Genomic DNA, 20,388 nt, shown 5'->3' with positions numbered 1-20,388 from the left:
TCGGAAACCCAAGGAGGGGTCGCTATGAGTCAGGTCTGACTCGACGGCACATAACAACAACAACAACAACAAGACTGGGGAAATTATTGGGAGGAGGAGGAGGAGTTAATGTCTGAAATGATAGAGTGGCATGGTAGTTTGGACATTTGGGACATCTTTGACCTCCGCCTCATGGGGACTGGCCTCATGCTGATCTTTCTAAGAGAAATTGTTCAAGCAACCACCCAGAGCAGCTAGTGAGCTATCAGCACATCCCACCCCCCCATGCTCTGTACACATGTCAATATTCCCAGTAAATGGTTAGCTAAATGTGTGCATTATATGCACACAAACCACACTTACGTATCTGTTTCTGGCAATGATGGATCAATATGCCTCAACTGCAACACAGAGGAATGCATCAGATCATCAGCCCTGCCCTGGCCATGGAGAGTGACTCGTTGACCACAGGAGATCAACAACTTCAGTTGAAGCTGACCTTGCTGGCTCTGTCTTATGTCTGATTAAAGTGTTGCTTCACTGCCTGTGTATATAAGTCACTTTTCTCATTAGTGACCCTAGACCTTGGCTTGACAGATCAAATAAAGAAGGACAAAAAAAAAAAAAAAGAGTGCCAATCATACAAGAAAGGAGGAGGCAATTACAAATGACTTGATAGCTTTAAAAAAAAAAAGAGTAGGAAGATAGTGAGTGTTATGGATGGAACTGTGTTCCCTGAAAATATATGTTGTAAGTAAACACTTATGCCTATACAAGTGGAGAGTCTATGGATAAAGCAACTGGTTAAGTACTTGATTACTAGTCAAAAGATTGATGGTCCAAATCCTACCAAAAGTGCCACAGAAGAAAGGCCTGCTGATCTGCTTCAGAAAAGTCTCAGCCTTGAAACTTCTATGCTGCACATTTCCACTCTACAAATATGGGGCTGCCATTGTGGGAATCAACTCAACAGCCACCAATACACAGGTGGACATAATCTCACCTGGGATACAGTTTTCTTTGTTCTGTTAATAAGGCTGCATTAGTGTAGGGTGTGTCTTAATCAATCACTTTTGAGATATAAAAAGAGCAGTTTAGGCATAGAAGCAAGGATACTGGGGAAGACTGATGCCACAGGGAAACCACCAAGGGATCTAGGAACAGAAAGTGAAAGGATACAAGGGCCTTCCTCCAGGGTCAAAAGAGACAGAAAGCCTTCCCCTAGAGCCAGCACCCTGAATTCAGACTTCCGGCCTCCTAATCTGTGACAAAATAAGTTTTATTCATTAAAGCATCCACTTGTGATATTTCTGTTATAGCAGCACTGACAAACTAAGACAGTGAGGAAAGATTTGGTGGCCGCTTCAGATTAACTACAAGGAGAGTGAAGTACTATGCAAAAGGATATTTACACATCAGAAAGTTTCCTCCTCCTTAATAACATATGCTTTCTTATATCTCATGTATTTATGACTTTATATGATCTATCTCCTTGTTACCAATATCAGTTTGAGTTAACACACATGTCCATCCTCAACAGAAAACTCAACATGATCTTTAATTCATCTCTTGAACTCCAAACTCACTGCCATCAAGTCAATTCTGACTCATAGTGACTGCCATTGGGTTTCCAAGGCTGTAAATCTTTATGGAAGCAGACTGTCCCAACTTTCTTCCATGGAGGAGCTGGTGGGTTCAAACCACTGACCTTTGGGTTAGCAGCCAAGTGCCTTAACCACTGCACTACCAATTCAAGATCAAAACATGAATTTCAAAGAAAGTGTCAGTTCATGCCACGTTTTCTCATTAGGGTTTATGGCAACACATCAACTTTGATTGCATTACTTAACTATGCTAGACCATGGTTTTATACTAAACTCAATTATTTAAAACAATGATTCATTAACAATAAAATAATACATAACATAGGAATATAAATTTCAACTCTTTTTAAAAAAAGTTTAATATATATTACTAAAAATCCACAGGGGTAACACATTGAAAAGTAACAAATTCTCCTACCATTCAGTAAATAATATAACCAGATCCTCTTGACTGGCATAATGATCCATGACTTCTTTCATTAATCTCACTTTTTGGCCTCCTCCAATACTATTGATTCCATCACCACCTCTCCACTCTTCTCCTTGACCAAGGACCTGGTAAGTGAAAGCAACATTTCATCCCTGAGTAATATTCAAATTATGATGTTGTTGTTGTTATGTGCCGTTGAGTCAAACTCGACTCATAGCGACCCCTCCTTGGGTTTCTGAGGCAGTATCACTACGGAAGTAGGATTGCCCAACCTTCCTTCCGAGTCAAATTATGATAGTACCATAAAAACTTGGAAATCATCAGCAATTTGTATTGTATTGTAAGGTAACCACTCATTTAACATTTCACTAAATCATAATGCTAGAAAGAAAAAAAAAATGATAATGAGATCAGGTCATAATTCTTCAATGCTATCTACCCCATAAGAAATATCATTCCCAATTATATTAGTTCAAAAAGAAGAGTCTAATGCAAGGGGGAGGAGGGAAGAACTCAGAAAATATTTCTCACATGTCATCCGTATTTGTTCAAAATGATATGAAAAAGGGAATGAACAAACTTTCCACAACACTATTTCTATCTTACAGGAAATGTGTATGATGGACACTGAAATTCTCTGAAGTTCAGTGACTCCTGGCTTGAGCTCTTAAGTAATTTTCCCACTGAATCAACAGGGAAACACAGAGGGCATCAAGTAAAACATAACCTTCTTTTCCTTAGTGATGTCAAACTTATATTATACTCAAAAGCTTATTAAGAATTTTTCAATGGAAAAAAATTGCTTAAATACATTTAATTGGAGTTGATCCTATAGCATTTCTCTTCACTATTTGCCTTGACAGCAGTCTCCAGAATTAGAAGGGCACTACTGCCACACTGACTGTGAGAGAGCAGGAAGTATAATACCCACTCCACACATGCATTTTTTATCTTAGTGTCATCCACAAAATGTCTGAAGTTGCCCAAACAATGATCCGCAAGGAAATTTAGTAATTAAAGAAAGATCCAAATGAAAAAGAAATACAAAAGGAAAGAATAAAATCCATTTACAAATAGCATACCATAAGCTCCAAATTTAGTTAATACCTTGGGAAATATAAATCTGGCTGGCAAATCCTGTGGGGCTCCCTGCCTCATATCTCGTCAATGCTTCATCACCAACTACACTGAAAGTTGGAGGATAAATGCCGCCAGTCAAAGTAACTCAAACTGATGTGGGTCACAGTTCACATTGAGGACAACCAAGTAGCATTATTATTTCTGGCCCTAAAAAGCAGCCTCCTTTAGCCCTGAGATTTACTACACTTCCATTCCAAAGGCCTCTGGATTTCTCCAATTCTATGATAACTCCCGGGGCCCACCACATCTGATAGCCTGCTCCATGTCATGCACAATGTTAAGCATTATTCACTATTTTCTTTCCACTACACCAAAAAAAAAAAAAGAAAGAAAGGAAAGAAAAAAACACTGCTATCGAGTCAATTCTGACTCACAGCAATCCCCATTGGGTAATAGACTGCCACCTCTTCCTCCTGTGGAACAGCTGGTGCATTTGAACTACTGACCTTCTGGTTAGCAGCCAAATGTCTTATGCACTATGTCATCAGGGCTCTTTTCCAATATACTTGTTATGTGCTGCCAAGTCAAACCTGACTCATAGCGACCCCCCCTTGGGTTTCTGAGGCAGTATCACTATGGAAGTAGATTGCCCCATCTTTCTTCCGAGGAGTGGCTGATGGGTTAGAACTGCCAGCCTTCTGGTTAGCAGTCAAGTGCCTTAGGCACTATGCTACCAGAACTCCTTTCCACTATACTATGGGCTCCCAAACTTTAGTTTGCATCAGAATGACATGAAGGGCTTGTTAAAACACAGACTGCTGCATATCAAAATTAGAATGTGCAATTCAATAGTGTCTGGAAATTTTTACTTCTGACTATTTCCCAGGTGATGCTGATGCTGGTGGTCTAGGGTTTACACTTTGAGAACCATTGTACTACATAATGTGAAGATAGCAGAACCATCAAGTCCAGAGTTCATCAAGTTGGGTTGGTGTCTAAAATTTGATACTTACAGCTATGGACCATGGGTAAGTTTTTCTAATCCACAAAAGAAAAAAAACATATATATATATCTACCTTATTGGAGCTCTGGTGGCATAGTGGCTGAGGCATTTGACTGCTATCCAGAAGGCTAGTGGTTCAAATCCACCAGCCACTACTTGGAAGGAAGATTGGGTAATCTACTTAAGCAGTTACACTGCCTTGGAAACTCAAGGAGGGGTCGCTATGAGTTGGATCCGACTTGACGACACTGCATTTGGTGTTTGGTTTTTATTATTCATATAATGAATCAACAGCATATCATATGTCAATTTGCTAAGAATGCCTCTCAAAAAAGAAATTCTGTTCACGCTGTGAACCTCAAAGATCCCCTCATTAAACTTCAGAATTATTTTGCCCTGACTTTTTTTTTGTCACTTCAATAGTATCTCCTAGGCAAAAAAAAAAGAAAAGAAGGTGGGGACCAGCTTTGCTGGTCCAATAGAGCCTGGTGGAACCACTGAGACTATGGTCCCTAGCTGCCATTCAGGTCTGGGATTGAACCCACACCTGTGGTTTCCAGCCAAACAAAGAACAGGCAAGCGAGGTAAACATTTACCTCAAGTAGACACACACCCTGGAGAGAACAATCATGGGAGAAGGAAGGGCTGCTTACGCACAGGAACACAGCTCAGGGCGCAGAAGAGTATGGAGGGATGGACACTGGGAAGAGGTAACTATGGGGAGGAAGTGGGAGGGGAGCTGTTGCATTGTAAATTTTGGTCAATGACATGAGACAAAGTATATGTGAACTGCTGTATGAAAAGTGAATTTACTCTGTAAATCTTCACCCAAATCAAAATAAAATTAAAAAAAAAAAAAATAGTACCTCCTATAAGAGCAGACCACTGTACTTCTCATCCATTCTAACATATTTTTCATCCAGTTAAACAGCTTGTCATTAATATTACATCTCTCTTTAGCAAGGTTTAGTCTCTTCAGCAGCTGTTTCATATTAACGTCTCTCCCTAACCTTCCGGTGGTTATATATTAAATCTTACCTATTTTTCTATACTACTTTTTAGATCATCTCAGTTTCTCCCATGTAGAAAGCAATTTTTCTCTCTTTTTTGCCTAAGCCCCCCCCCCCCCCCCTTTCCCTTCTGGGCTGCTTCCTATTCTTTTGTTTATATGGAAGACCCATTTGACAAATCCTTCTTCCTGAAAAAAAATTTTTAAAAAGTATTTTTCCCCTAAACCCCCTGAGGAGTTACATTTGCCTTAATTTTCTACCCTAGAGAGTTTGTCCCTTTTGTCCAGGTTGATAGACATTTCCTGGGTAAACTGTAAACATCTTTGTTTTGATACTTTTTGTCTGGTGCTGGGCTGCAGCCTGACCTGTGATTGGTACACACCTGGCAGCAACTGGTCACTATACAATGTACTTGAGGGGAGTTGTAGCTTCTGATGCAAATAAATTTTGTGGCCTAACGGCAGAGGACTGATCAGTTTGTGGCCCTGGTCGGAATGACATACATTGAAACTGACAAAAAGTTTGTGTATTTAAGCAGCCAGCCCTACAGACATTTTTGAGATATAAAGAAGCAGTAAGAGAAGCAGCAGGAAGAAGCAGAAGGAAAAAAGAAGAGAGAAGCAGCACAGAAAGGAGGCAGGGAACTTCCTAAAAGAGCTCTACAGTCAAGGGCTGTAATACTGAAGACAGTGAAAAGCCCAGAAGGCTCTCAGTAGCAGAGGAACCTGTCCTCAGGAAGTTGACAGAAGGACTGCATAGTCAACAGGAGCTCAGAGAACTGTCCTGCACTGAAGAAGGAAGGCTTTGCCTAAATGCGTCCTGATCCTGATTCTGAATTATGGCCTGTTTATTCTGATCCCAAGTTGTACCCTATTTCTTAATAAACCTCTTTGCTGACTGTGAGTTTTGTGTGGTCATTGCAATGGATTATTGAACACAGAAGAGAAGTAAACAGGCAACTCGTGTCAGAATTGATAAAAAAGGATGGAGAGTGCAGGTATGTCTGACCTTCACCTCATGGGGATAAACCTTGGGCTGATCTGTTGTTGTTGTTATGTTCTATGGAGTTGGGCCCGACTCACAGTGACCCCTCCTTGGGTTTCCCAGGCCATATCACTACAGAAGCAGATTGCCCAACCTTCCTTCCGAGGAGTGGCTGATCAGTTTGAACTGCCAGCCTTTTGGTTAGTAGTCAAGTGCCTGAGGCACTATGCTACCAGAGCTCCTCTAGACTCACATTATACTCCTTGAAGTTAGATAGGTACTCTTATAGCTGCTGTGACGACTACTCAAATTTTATATATGTCAATGATATAGTCCACTGGAGGTAACTATTCCCAAACCCTTCTATACTTGTTAAATGCTCTGAAATTCCTCTAAAACAACAAAAAGAGGAAAAGCAACTTTCAAACAATGGGACACAAAAGGTATTCCCTTCAGTCATGTTTCTAATTCTCTGTACACATATACACTATGGTAGACAAACATGACAGATAAAAATCTTCAAAATAAGTGAGGAAAAAAATACTGTCAAATCTTATGTTACATTGTGCTTGTATGTGACCTATCCCCCCAAAAAAGTGTGCATGTCTATGTAAATACATGCACAAATATACACACACACATACACACACATATAAACATTTTTTTCTATTGTTTTATAGACTATGTTTATACAAAGCTACCTGAATGGCAGGGTAGTAATATGGCCAAAAGGTGTCTTAAAAACAAAAAAATAAACCATAGATAAACTGAAAGTAATTATGTACTGAGACTTCATCTTCCTTCTGTGAATTAGAGGTTTTGTTATTGTTGTTAGAAAAAATACAGTTAAGGGATATATTCTAAGATCACCATAAACTAAAAGACATATCATACCTTCACAGTATAATTGAAGTATTTGGCAGACTGCATAAATCGATGAAATCCATCACTTTCTTTTGTTGCTACAGTTATGACTAGTAACTTATCTGCAAAGACAGAAAAAAAAAATAACATAAAACAGGTTACAAAGAAGTTAAATGCTAGCACTTTACAATTAACTATAGTAATCAGATATCTCATTAAATTGATAGGAATGCTTTCAATTGTTAATCTACATAAGACTAAACAAAGAGCTGCTGAAATAAACAGGTAATTCAAACTGGTTATATTGCAGTCAAATGGTGATTATTCCTAATGGGGGTTTCTGTGTTGTATGCCCTTAAGTTGACTCATATAGTCTCTAGAGGATGAGTAGAACTGCTCCATAGGGTTTCCTAGGCTGTGTGGCATAGTGCCTAAGGTATCTGACTGCTAACCAGAAGGCTGGTGGTTAAATACCACCAGCCACTCCTTGGAAGTCAGAAGGAAGGTTGGGCAATCTATTTCTGTAGTGATACTGCCTTGGAAAGCCAAAGAGGGGTTGCTATGAGTCGAGTCCGACTCTAGGGCACATAACAACAACAACAGCAACTCCTCAGAAGGAAGACTGGTCAATCTACTTCTGCAGAAACACCACCTTGGAAACCCAAGGAGGGGTCATTATGAGTTGGAACCTATTGGATGGCAATGAGTTGTTGTTGTGTTTTTTTTTTTAATCTTTACAGGAGCAGAGTGCCAGGTCTTCAATCCCCCAGAGCAGTTGATGAGTTGGAAATATTGCCTTTTTTGTTAGCAGCTGAGCACTTAACTACTGCTCCTCCAGGGCTCCTTTTCTAATAGTAAGAAAGTATATTCTTGCTAAAAAAATCATGTTCTCATCAGAATATTAAAAGAAAATGCTTCCATTAAATAAACAACATATATATTTTTTTAATGTTGAGATGACTCTTCCAGATATTATATAATCATCCAGCTTCTTTGTCACCTATAAATCATCCTTAATTTATTACATACATCATTAAAGTTCTGAAGCACATTACATTCACAAATGACTAATGTGGGCAAAAAGAAAAGATCCAATCATGAAATTGATCTTAAATCTTTAAAATAAATTATGATGAATTGGGAACCAATATTTAGAAACAAAATATATATATATATTTACTGTTCATTAATTTTTGCAGATGAAAAGTCTTAAAACCATAACATTTAAATCACCTTAAGTGTGTTTTGGAAAAAAATAAAAGAAACCAAAATTGACTTTACAGCAACTGGTTTTATGCACTAAGAGGGAGTCCTTGAATGGTACAAAAGTTTAACACCCTCAGCTGTTAACTGAAAGGTTGTAGGTTTGAGTCAACTTAGAGGTACCTCAGAAGAAAGATTTGGTGATCTACTTCTGAAAAATCAGTCACTGAAAACCCTTAATGTCAATCACAGAAGGACAAATATGGCATTAGTCTATTATTGTAAAAACTCAAAGAAAGGTTTATACATAGAAGAAAACTAACTTTCTTTACTTTCTTTGTTGGTTACCAGGACTCAGAAGGGAGGAGAGGGGAAATTTCTAGATAGGTTGGGGGAAAAAAAAAGAAAGACATATTCAAACATACACACACACACATACACACATAATGAGCTCTGGGGGCATACTGGGAGCTCTGGTGGTGTAGTGCCTAAGGCATTTGACTGCTAAGCAGAAGGCTGGTGGTTCAAACCCACCAGCCATTCTTCAGAAGGAAGATTGAGCAATCTACTTCTGTAGTGATACCACCTCAGAAACCCAAGGAAGGGTCACTATGAGTCAGATCTGACTTGATGACAGTGAATTTGGCCTTTTTGGTTTATATATAAATATATATATATATATATATAGGAGCTCTGGTAGCATAGTGCCTAAGGCACTTGACTGCTAACCAGAAGGCTGTCAGTTCAAACTTACCAGCCACACCTCGGAAGGAAGGTTGGGCAATCTACTTCTGTAGTGATACTGCCTCAGCAACCCAAGGAGAGGTCGCAATGAGTTGGGCCAACTTGACGGCACATAACAACAACAAATATGTACATACATACATGCACACACACACACACACACACATCAAAGATTATTAGTGCTTACCAAGGGTACAAGAGAGGGGGAAAGGGCAAAGTTTTCGCTTTTATTTGTGAGACATTGAGTTTATACTAATAGGTGGTAGAATCTTTTGGAAAAAGATAGCAATAATGGTGGCAAAATATGAAAAATGTCATCAGTGTCCCTGAGCTGTAAATGTGGAAGTTGTTAGGTTGGCAAATGTCTTGCTGTGTATGTTTTCATCACAATCAAAGTAAAATAAATAAATAAATAAATAAACCTATGAAGCATAGTGCTACTCTGAACCACATGAGGTTTCCCAGAATCAAAATCTACTCCATGGCAAGTGGTAGTGGTGTCTGGACTAAGAAAACAAAACTAACATTTTCAACATTCTGGGTGCTGATTCAGACTTACCAATAAGAAAATACCCTTAAGTGTTAAGCATTTCCTAAGCAATAGACAATCACTGGAAATAAAATTAATGTATTATGGGAATTATCTAAAAATAATTTTATATGAGCACAAGAAATTAACTAATTTTGAAAATTATTTAAATAATTAAATATCAAGAAGTACAATACACACAAAGAATACATACAAGCATTCATTATCTGAAAAAAAAAGGAAATAATTTCCATGAAGGTACATCTCAACATTCTTAGATTTCTCAAGAAAGTGATAACGTCTTACATTTTCATTTTAAGGAATTCCATACTCTGGGAGAAATATAAATCTTTTCCAATAAAGTTGTCAAGTCCCAGGTAAATATATTTAAAAGTATTTTATCAACTAGCTACTCTTTCTTTAAAACAAAATTTTATTTAAAATTTTAAACAGGGTTTAACTGATTAAGAGAATTTGACATTACAATCATAAATTTCAAATAGAAAATAACACATTCCATTTTGGGAAGGTAAAGAGTACATCTTTTTCAGTCTTTTCCAGAAATAAAATGAGTGTATTTAAAGACAATTTTTATACTTAAATATTTTACATAAATCTTAACAATTGGCTATTAGTTAAGATTTTGACTAGACACATTCTTTCACATTCCTGGTATAAAATTAACCCTAAGAGTTTCATCATCTCTAATGCTGGCCAGACCTTCTAGTAGACAGAAATGTTACCCAATCCAATGACTCAGGCAAAGTTTAAAAATACACAGTTTCCCATGTTTCACAGTCAAGCCAAAAAAGGAGTCCTATTGTCTCCCAGTACACCCACTCTTCACTTACCAACATAGTTAGGTTCCAAAGACGGGTGTTATGCAAAAATCAGCATTGTGTGAAATGGAGGATGACCACATCACTACATAACTGCCAAATTACGTCACTGCATAACTGCCAAACCACTGAGAATCATCGTCCAGCCAAGTTGCCACAAATCTCAACTATGATAATAAACAGCGATACTCCTGCTTCAGACCTCAGTGTTCATTACTGTCAGATGTATGTCACTAACATGCAAAATATTCAGATAGTAGATATTTTACTAATGTTACAAGTGCAAAATTTTGGATAATGAAATAGTCAATAAGTGAGAAGCAGGTGTAATATTGGCAATTATAAAAATAAGTAAATATATATATCATTTTAATTTTTTTAAAGGTGTGATCCATTACATTCTTTAAGATTACTGATACTTCCTGGATTACAGACAAGTTCCACTGCTAAATCTGTCTTTAAGTCAAATTTATACATACGTCGGAACAGTTAGGTACAAAGTTCATATCTAATGTCAATTAGCCAAATGTTTATCTTAGTATATACTACAAAGTGCACCTTTCTATGCATAAAAAAAAATAAATAGTTCCAGTTACACTAAAATATCTTAAACATAATTATTAAAAAACCAAACTCACTGCCATCGAGTCAATTCTGACTCATAGTGACACTATAAGACAGAGTAGAACTGCCCCATAAGGTTTCCAAAGCTACAATCTTTATGGAAGCAGAGTGCCACATCTTTCTCTTGCAGAGTGATTGGTGGGTTCAAACCACAGACCTTTTGATGAGCAGCGGAGCATTTAACCAATGCCCCACCAGGGCTCTTTAACACAATAATACAGTAATAATAATAATAATAGTAATAATGTTTTGATGTGCTTCACAAAGTAGCACCTGTTTGTTATTATAAGCCATTGTCTATACCTATTATATTTCAGTATAATAGGCTTTACAGGATTTGGTTATTAATTATCAGTTGTACACATGTTGGACATAGGTAACCCTGGGAATGCCTGTACAAATAAACATGAGTTTCCTCTCACCCTGTTATTCAAGTCTCATGACTGTGATGACACTTGAGTAGTAAAAGGAGAAGAAAGTGCTGCCATGCACCACTCACAAGCTTTTATCAACCAATTCAGGAGCTCAACTTGCTCACCATTTGTGAACAATTCTTGACAAAAAAAATTAACCGGAATCTAATACATATATATCCTAAATCTTACTACAAGTTTATGAGAAATAATGGAAACAAGAACATGATAAGTGATAAGAAAGAAATGCAATCAATAAAATCATGAACACATGAAATTCTACAGGAAAAAAGACCTATAAAATCAATCGTTGTTTGTTGTTATGTGCCGTCAAGTTGGACCCGACTCATAGCGTGACCCCTTCTTGGGTTTCCAAGGTGTATCACTACGGAAGTAGATTGCCCAACCTTCCTTCCGAAGAGTGGCTGGTGGATTTGAACCACTAGCCTTCTGGTTAGCAGTCAAGTGCCTTAGGTACTACGCTACCAGAGCTCACATAATCAGTAGTAAGCGATAAAAAAAGGAAAGAGAAATTATCATAATTGTTAACTGAATTAAGAGATAATTCAACCAAATATAAATTACGGACTTTAGTTGGGTTCTGATTTGAAAAACTAACTGCAAAATGACATTTACAAGAAAATTAGGGAAATGTGAAGAGTGATTGGATATATGTTAATATTAATTATTACTATTATAGCATGATAACAGAATTTATGTATTTTTATAAAAGAGTCCTTACAATTTAGAAACGTGAAGTATTTGCCTGTGAAATTATACAACGTCTAGGATTTGTTTTGAAAATATTAATTAGGTTGGCAGCACTAGGATACAGATTAAATAAGACTGGCCCTTTGTTGATGACAACTGATATTGGATTATTTTTGGATATGTTTGAAAATTCTTATAATTAAAAAATAATAATAATAATAGTTCAACTTTATACAAAATCTCTAATTTTCAGTCAGTAGAATGATAGAGAAATATTTGATTCACATCTTTTTTTCACATTATTAATCATCTAAGTAAAGGGAAAAATGAAATACATCATGTGGTGGTTAAGTTTGTGTGTTAACTTGGCTGGGCCTGGTTGAGTGGCTGGATAGCTGAATGTAGTTATTCCCCATGGTGAGACTGGTAATTAACTCCATGGTGGAATCTATTGGAGCAGCTAAGTAGCTGCTTTGAGTATGTGGTCTGCTTCCCATATATAAGAAACAGCTTTGGGAACGGTCTCTAGCTTATGGCACGCTTGAACCCTGCATGTAGCCGTTTCATTGTTCAGCTCCCTTGTTCTGCCAATCTTGGGACTTTCAACGGACTTGAACTATAATGGCCTGCCATGTAGTTTGGTAACATCAGGACTATGCCTTTTACTCATCAACCTTGGGCTTGTCAGCCTCAGCAGCCAGCAGCTGAGTGAAGAAAAGCCTCCAGCCTGAGTGGGCTGGGAGCAGGAGGCAGAGCTAAAGCCCAAGGTTGAGGGGCTTTCACCCAGTCCCTGGAGTGTGGCACTTTGAACTCGGACTTAAAGCCTCCAAACTGTAAGAGAATAAACTCCTGTTTCTTGAAGCCATCCCATTTGTGGCATATTCTTGTCAGAGTGGTACTAGGTAACCAAAACACATCAAAAGAGTGTAATTGTTTAGTCAACTAATATTCACTTGAATTAACTACAATCAATACCTTACCCAATCTTCCTTCCACAGTCAGAAAAATACATTGAGATGATTAAGGAAAAGGTCTTTAAAAGTAAGTACCATCCAACCACAACCATTGTAATGGTAATGGCTTTCTCATGATCTTCTGAATTTCAGCAAGATAGTTAGCACCATGGTGTCAAAACATGGTAGTTCAACTGTTCTCAAATGTAAACTCTATAGATACTGTCTGGCTACATATAAAAACAGATGACTGTGATTTGTATGAATAAGTTGCATATAATACATCTACATAGGATAGAATATTTGTATAACCCATTTATCATCATATGGTTTATCAAACTATCCTCATGGTAAAAATTTAAATGTTTTTAAAAAGAAACAATTATAATCATTTCCATATAGTCCCCAAAAATGCCTAGGATGAAAGATTTGATAACTATTTGTACTAATAGCTCTGTATGAATAACTGTACTAATATTCACATGAATATCAGAATTTCTCCAAAAGTCATGAAGTCAGTTACTCTGGAAAAGCTAAAATGTGTTTCATTCTCTCTTATTAATGTATTTATAGTTCTGGAAAGAAAAAAAATGCACTGATAAAGATTCATTTTTTTTTTTTATTATCTCTCTAAATAGTTGTTGGTATCAGAGCAGAATGTACCAGTACTTAGCGGAGGTTATATTTTTCTTCTCAAAAAACAACCATAGGGGGATATTAAAAATAAATAAATAAATAAGCAAACATAGATAGCAAACAGAAAGTCATTTGCTAATATATTGTCTCCAAATGCCAAAACAGCACATAAAACTATATCTGAAAGCCATAATCTTAATGACTGGAATCATGTTAACAAACTCAGCGCTAATCCAACTGCCTTTGATCCCACTGCAAGGGGTGATCTCCTATTATAGTGCAGTGAATTACCTGGAATAGCTCTTCTAGCCATGCTGTTGGTGGTATCCACAAGATGACTGGGTGGAACTATGTAAATGTGAGGCTCATGTGGCCCACCAAGGGGATTGGATACCTTGCTAATAATGTAAATAAGGTACATGGTGCCCTAGTGGAGTAGGACTATGGAAATAAGGTGTTTTGAATTCTACTATGGGGATTGGTCAGTTCTGTCATTCTGCTAAGCTTAAAATGAGCAGCCCCCCAGAGACAGAAATGGGGGATCTCAGTGTCATCAAGAGAGAAGAGCTGGAGGTGGAGTGGAGCACACCCTTGGATCTGAGATCCCTGTGCTGGACCTCCCTGCAGAGAGACCAGCAGAGCGACAGCAATGGCAGCACTGAGAGATTGGGAGGAGACAGAGCAGTGGGCTTGCCAACTCATGGAGCAAGAAAGCTGAAGTGAGTACCTTTGGGCAGGACGTTTGCTGGCGGAGTGGGGTGCATCTAGGTATACCTATTGGCAGAGCAAAAAAAAAAAAAGCTTTGTAACACTTTCCTGAGCAGGACAGAGGCCAGGCCAGATTCAGAAAAGACTCAAATAGACTCCACAAAAGAAATACTTGTTAACCAAGGCAAATCATACCTTGCCCCTCCACTAACTGTAAATTGATTTTAAAGTAAATCGTGACCTTAGGGAAAGTCTGGCAAAACCGACTTATTTTATAGAGGAAGACACCAAGGTCTAAAGAGAAAATAAGACTTGTCCAGGATCCTGGTAATCAATCTAAGCCTTGAATTCAAGATTGCTGATTCCTAAAAATCTGGTTTTCCTAGGCCATATTGCACAATTTTGCTGCTTTCCTACACACTGAGTCACTGTAACACTATGCCAAATAAACTAATGCGTAGTCTGGGTGGCAAGGGAAAAATTTTTATCTTGTGAAATTGTTGAAAGAAAGTCAAGAAAAAATTCACAAGAACAATTCATGCTACAATGTCAATGAAGAAGGAACTTAAAATCCATGTGTCTGAGATACAGCAGAGGGATCTCTAGCATTTTCATTTGAAAGAATGAAAGAAGAATCCATGGGGGAGAAATGAGTGCTACATAGCAGACAAGGATCTCTAGTAGTATAGTGCCTAAGGCATTTGACTACTAAGAAGTTTGGTGGTTCAAACCTACCAGCCACTCCGCAGAAGGAAGACTGGGTAATCTGCTTCCAAAAAGACTTACCACCTCGGAAACCTAAAGGGGTCGCTATGAGTCGGAATCGACTCAAGGGCAGTGAGTTTGGTTTAGTTTTCATTATATATAAGATATTGTCACATTAATGAAATATACAGGACAATGCCAGCAATACCTGGGCCCTCACTGCCCACTCTGGACAGTGTATAAACATATGGCAAACTAAACATGTTGAGAGGTGCAGAGTGTGGTATGTAATGGGTATGGAGTTCCTAGTATGTGGGACGTTAGCTTTAAAAATGAGGGAGGGGAAAAAAATCACTGCTGTGAAGTCAATTTGACTCATAACGACCCCTCTTACAACCCAATCTACAGAAGTTGGTTGCCCAATCTTCCTTCCAAAGAGTGGCTGGTGGATTTGAACCCCCAGCTTCTGGTTAGCAGTCAAATGCCTTAGGTACTATGCCATCAGAGCTCCAGGCAAATCAGGATTATAGATCTACTGATCAATGTAAGTATGTGCAGTGGGTCTGGAAAGGGAGAGTACTGCCAGGTATGTTTAAAAAGCCTGGATGACGAATGGCCCTGGGTAGGAGGGTGTTAAGGTTAAAGTCTCCTAGACCAGAAGATCAACACCAGATGGAAAGTGATTCAGGACCAGAAAAAAAGACTTCCAAGAGGCCCTGTTGTTGTTGTTGTTGTAGTTGTTATGTGCCATCGAGTCGGACTCGACTCATAGCGACCCACCTTGGGTTTCCGAGGCAGTATCACTATGGAAGTAGATTGCCCCATCTTCCTCCTGAGGAGTGGCTGGTGGGTTTGAACCGCCAGCATTCTGGTTAGCAGTCAAGTGCCTTAGGCACTACGCTACCAGAGAGGCCCTAGGCACCTAAAAGATCACAGAGCATTGAGACCACCCACCTCTCCCATAAATAATTCAAACTATATTATACTTTTTAAAAATTTTTCTTCAAATAAAAACAAATTTATACTTTTTCTAAAATTAAAGAGTTTTTTGTTATGTTTTATTTAAAGTGTTCTGATCTTTGTTTTTGGTGGAAAGCTTTTCTGCTGGTCTATGCACATGTTCAGATTGTCTACTGAGTAACTTAGTACTGAACGGAAAGAAGCCATGATGGAGCAATGGTTAAGGGCTAGGCTGCTAACCAAGAGGCTGATGGTTTGAAACCACCAGCATCTCCACAGAAGAAAAGACCTGGCAACCTACTCCTATAAATTAAAAACCTGTGGCCATCGAGTTGATTCTGACCAACAGCAACCCTTTAGAACAAAGTATAACTGCCTCAGAGGGCTTTTAAGGTCATAATCTTTACAGAAGCTGACTGCCACATCTTTCTCCCTCAAAGCAGCTGGTAAGTTCAAAACACCGACCTTTCAATAACAGATCATTGTACTACCAGGGCTCCTTCTGTAAAGACTATGAGTCAGAATCAACTCAATGGCACAAAACTACAACATCAATTGTTTTTACAGTACTCTGAAAGCATGAATAGCTTTCTTATTAACATATAAATTGACAACTATATTTCCAAAAACATGTAAAAATTGGTGTACTTGTAGTTTATGAAATGTAAATAAGTATTAAGCTAAGATCAGAATTTTTAGAAAAAGAAATTCTTTTTTTTTTTGGTTAGGTATAAGGTACAAATTGTAATGTAAAAAAGCAGCACCCATTGATCAGGAAGATTATGGGAAAATCTTCATATAAATACAGTAGCAGGTTTGAATGAATTTAATATAATCTCAAAAGAATCTATGTATTTTTGAAGAATATCAACATATACATATGAACCATGCAACTTATTCAATCTTTTTAGAATAAGAGAAAAACTACCCAGAGACCACCAGCAGAAATTCTCTTCAGTAATACCTCTTCCCACCATCTGCACATAACATACACTTCTGCAGCCCTGCCCTAATCTTAAGAACTCAACTTAAGTATGTTAGAGAATAAGAAGAAAAATAAAAAGGACTACTCCTCCACATCCACTCCCAATTCCTTCCCAGAAACATGGTGAGAAAATGCAAGGACTAGACTGCAGCCAAAAACTACATACTGAGTTCCAGCGTATTCTTCCAGAAAGTTAGACTGGGAAAGCCTAATTCAAACACTGAAGAACGATTATGTTAAGCACAGAGGAAGGGGGCAGCAATCAGAGTAAAAAGTAGTACTTAAATGAGTGACAACTAACTTATAAAACTGCAAAAATAAATGTGTCCAATCCTTATTTGAATACAAGTTCAAAAATAAACAAATTATTTTATAAAGCTATAAAAAAAAAAAGAGGAAGAAAAGAAAAGGCATATTAACAACACAGGTGATGATCTGACTAATTTCTGCAGTGCATTTGGGGAAAATTATGAGCCCATTACTTTAAAGAAAATTTTACCAAACATGAAGCTTGGACAGCTTAGTGACCACATCATATATATCATATATAAGAGCAAAAAAACAGAGAATTTATTCTACCTGGAAAAAAGCATGATTCATTATTTTTCCCCACCAAACTATCACATTTGAAGAGAAAATAAAAATTAGATTTCCTCCATATAGTTTTAGAGGAAAGAACTGACTGGGGGTAGGGAATAGGTTAAGAGAGAGGAAGCAGATTTTACATCAATACGAATTACAATTAAAATTATCCAGTATTAATGGATTGTCATAAAAAAGCAGTATGTTTTCTATCTCTATAATATTTGCACAGATAAAGACCGTGTTCTAGTATTATAATTTGGAGAGTAATTTGTTCCTCAAATATTATGAATTACATTTTTTTAAATATGTCATTTTAATATCAAAGATAAAATGATCTGCTCACTTCACAAAGAGTGAAAACTCTGATGTATTGAATTCCAAAGATTCAAATGTTATAGCAAACTCTGAAAAAGAAGGATGTACCAGAAATAAGAATCTCCTTTAACTAGGTTGTTGTTGTTGTTGTTATGTGCCGTCGAGTCAGCCCTGACTCATAGCGACCCCTCCTTGGGTTTCCGAGGCAGTATCACTACGGAAGTAGGATTGCCCAACCTTCCTTCCGAGGAGTGGCTGGTGGGTTTGAACCGCCAGCCTTCTGGTTAGCAGTCAAGTGCCTTAGCCACTATGCTACTTAACTAGGTTAGGACAATTAATTTGCTGGCCAAATGCTTTATCAGAGACTATGAATTGCCTGCCAGAAATCTGATTCCAAGTTTCTGTAATTTGTTGAAACAAATTTGATCTCTTACTATTTGCACAGGCACAAAGTATTTGCTGAACTCATACAGAAAGCCCATCAATTGTCAAGTTAAAAATCTGGACAAAGCAGCAAAGATTCATTTCGTAAATAAAAAGTAGAGCTGCTCTGGGAAAGAATGTCACCTTGAGATGTACATATGGTTAGACAACCCATGTTTACAGAAATAGTTATGAGGGTAAGGTACCTCAATCAAGACGGCATTTACTTCTCAATAAATGGAAAAAAATTATACACACGCACACATACACATATATATTTAAAAAGTCTGCCTATGAATCTGGGATGCAAAATTAAAAGCAGGACTTGTATAGAATGGTGTGATTGATATGGGAAAGAAGGAAAAGTCATTAACTTTTATTCGTTTTCAATTATTAGGAAACATTTGCTTCTGCCACTCCATACTGCCATGGACACATTATGATATTATTTTTCAAAAGAATACATCTTCTGTGGTATATACCTTGCCTAAAATGAGTACATTCAGTCTGAGACTCAGCCATTCCTACACACTCCTGAATTTCATGGCATCTATGGTAGCATAGTGGCTAAGGCACTTGACTGCTAACCAAAGGCTGGTGGTTCAAACCCACCAGCCACTCCTCAGAAGGAAGGTTGGGCAATCTACTTCCATAGTGATACCACCTGGGAAACCAAAGTCCGGGTTACTTGATTCGGGTCTGACTCAATGACACGTAACAACAACAACACTACTACTTACCAAGTTTTAATGTGAAATATTAATCACTTCATCTATGATTGCAAGGTGATCTGTGTTTTTCTTTTTAATGATAGAATAAATCTAAAGATAGTTTACATATCTTAATGTATGCAAATTCTGAAAGCACTAGTAAAAACAAGGAGAGAATAGGGTGCCATAATTTGTTTTTTCTCACCAAGTTACTGGCTTTCTAAGACTTTGCTGATTGGATAAAAGCCCATATTAAATATTCTCTACGTGCTCCCATCTACCACCCTATTAAAAACTCCTCTAAGATGTACCAGTACTGGCCTCTTACTTTCAGTTCCCTATTATATGAGTGCTTGATTTCCACCTCCCTAATTCTGAATGCCTGCTAACCAGAAGGCTGGTGGTTCAAACCCACCAGCCAGTCCTCGGAAGGAAGATGGGGCAATCTACTTCTGTAGTGATACTGCCTCAGAAACCCAAGGAGGGGTCCCTATGAGTCAGGTCTGACTCAACAGCACACAACAACAACAACAACAATTCTGAATGAGAGCTCTGGTGACGTAGTGCCTAAGGCATTTGACTGCTAACCAGAAGGCTGGTGGTTCAAACCCACCATCCTCTCCTCGAAAGGAAGGTTGGGCAATCTACTTCTGTAGTGATACCACCTCGGAAACCCAAGAAGGGGTCGTTATGGGTCGGATCCGACTTGACGGTAGTGCATTTAATTCTGAATGGGGTAGCTCTAGTGGCATAGTGCCTAAGGCATGTGACTGCTAACCAGAAGGCTGGCGGTTCAAACCCACCAGCCACTCCTCGAAAGCAAGATTGGGCAATCTACTTCCACAGAGATACTGCCTTGGAAATCCAAAGAGGAGTCGCTAAGAGTTGAAACCTACTCGACAACAGTGAATTTCTTTTTTGTTTGTTTTGTTTTGTTTTAAATTCTGAATGGTGACAGCCATGCAACGTGAATTAGGTCATACTTTAAAAGGCATCCAAACCAAACCAAACTTACTGCCATTAAGCCAGTTCTGACTCATAGCAAGCCCCACAGGGTTTCCAAGGCTATAAATCTTTACAGAAGTAGATTGCCTTATCTTTCTCCTGTGGAGCAGCTGGTGGATTCAAACCACTGATCTTTTGGTTAGCAGCCAAATACCTTAACTACTACACCACCAGAGCCTCTTTAAAAGGCATACGTGGGCTGTTTTTGCTGACCATTACTGCTAGATAACACTGGCCTGTGTTTGATCTACATTAGGGATCTTGAGACAATCATGCCCCAAACACAACCTCAGTCACTCCAGCCATGGGTCATCAGAGCCCCTGCACCCCACTCCCACGACCAGGCTAATTTCACGGGGTAAATGGAGAAGTACAGGTAAGTATG

The 20,388-nt window shown here is 38.1% G+C and overlaps 1 protein-coding gene across 1 annotated transcript in view; it reads right to left on the bottom strand.

The window, feature by feature from the left end:
* PLOD2 (procollagen-lysine,2-oxoglutarate 5-dioxygenase 2) overlaps window positions 1-15,174 on the bottom strand; it is a 99,832-nt gene extending 84,658 nt beyond the window's left edge. The window contains exons 1-3 of the mRNA XM_007940215.2: window positions 15,144-15,174; window positions 6,986-7,077; window positions 2,002-2,138 (exon numbers count right to left, since the gene is read on the bottom strand). Coding sequence (XP_007938406.2) covers window positions 2,002-2,138; window positions 6,986-7,077; window positions 15,144-15,174 — 260 coding nt within the window. The remainder of the gene's footprint in view (window positions 1-2,001; window positions 2,139-6,985; window positions 7,078-15,143) is intronic.
* Window positions 15,175-20,388: the final 5,214 nt, after the last annotated feature.

This window comes from Orycteropus afer, unplaced genomic scaffold (genome assembly GCF_000298275.1).
Source record: "Orycteropus afer afer isolate SDZICR_OR568_19922 unplaced genomic scaffold, OryAfe1.0 scaffold00066, whole genome shotgun sequence".
NCBI lineage: Eukaryota > Metazoa > Chordata > Mammalia > Tubulidentata > Orycteropodidae > Orycteropus > Orycteropus afer.
This window is presented reverse-complemented; position numbering and strand designations above follow the sequence as displayed.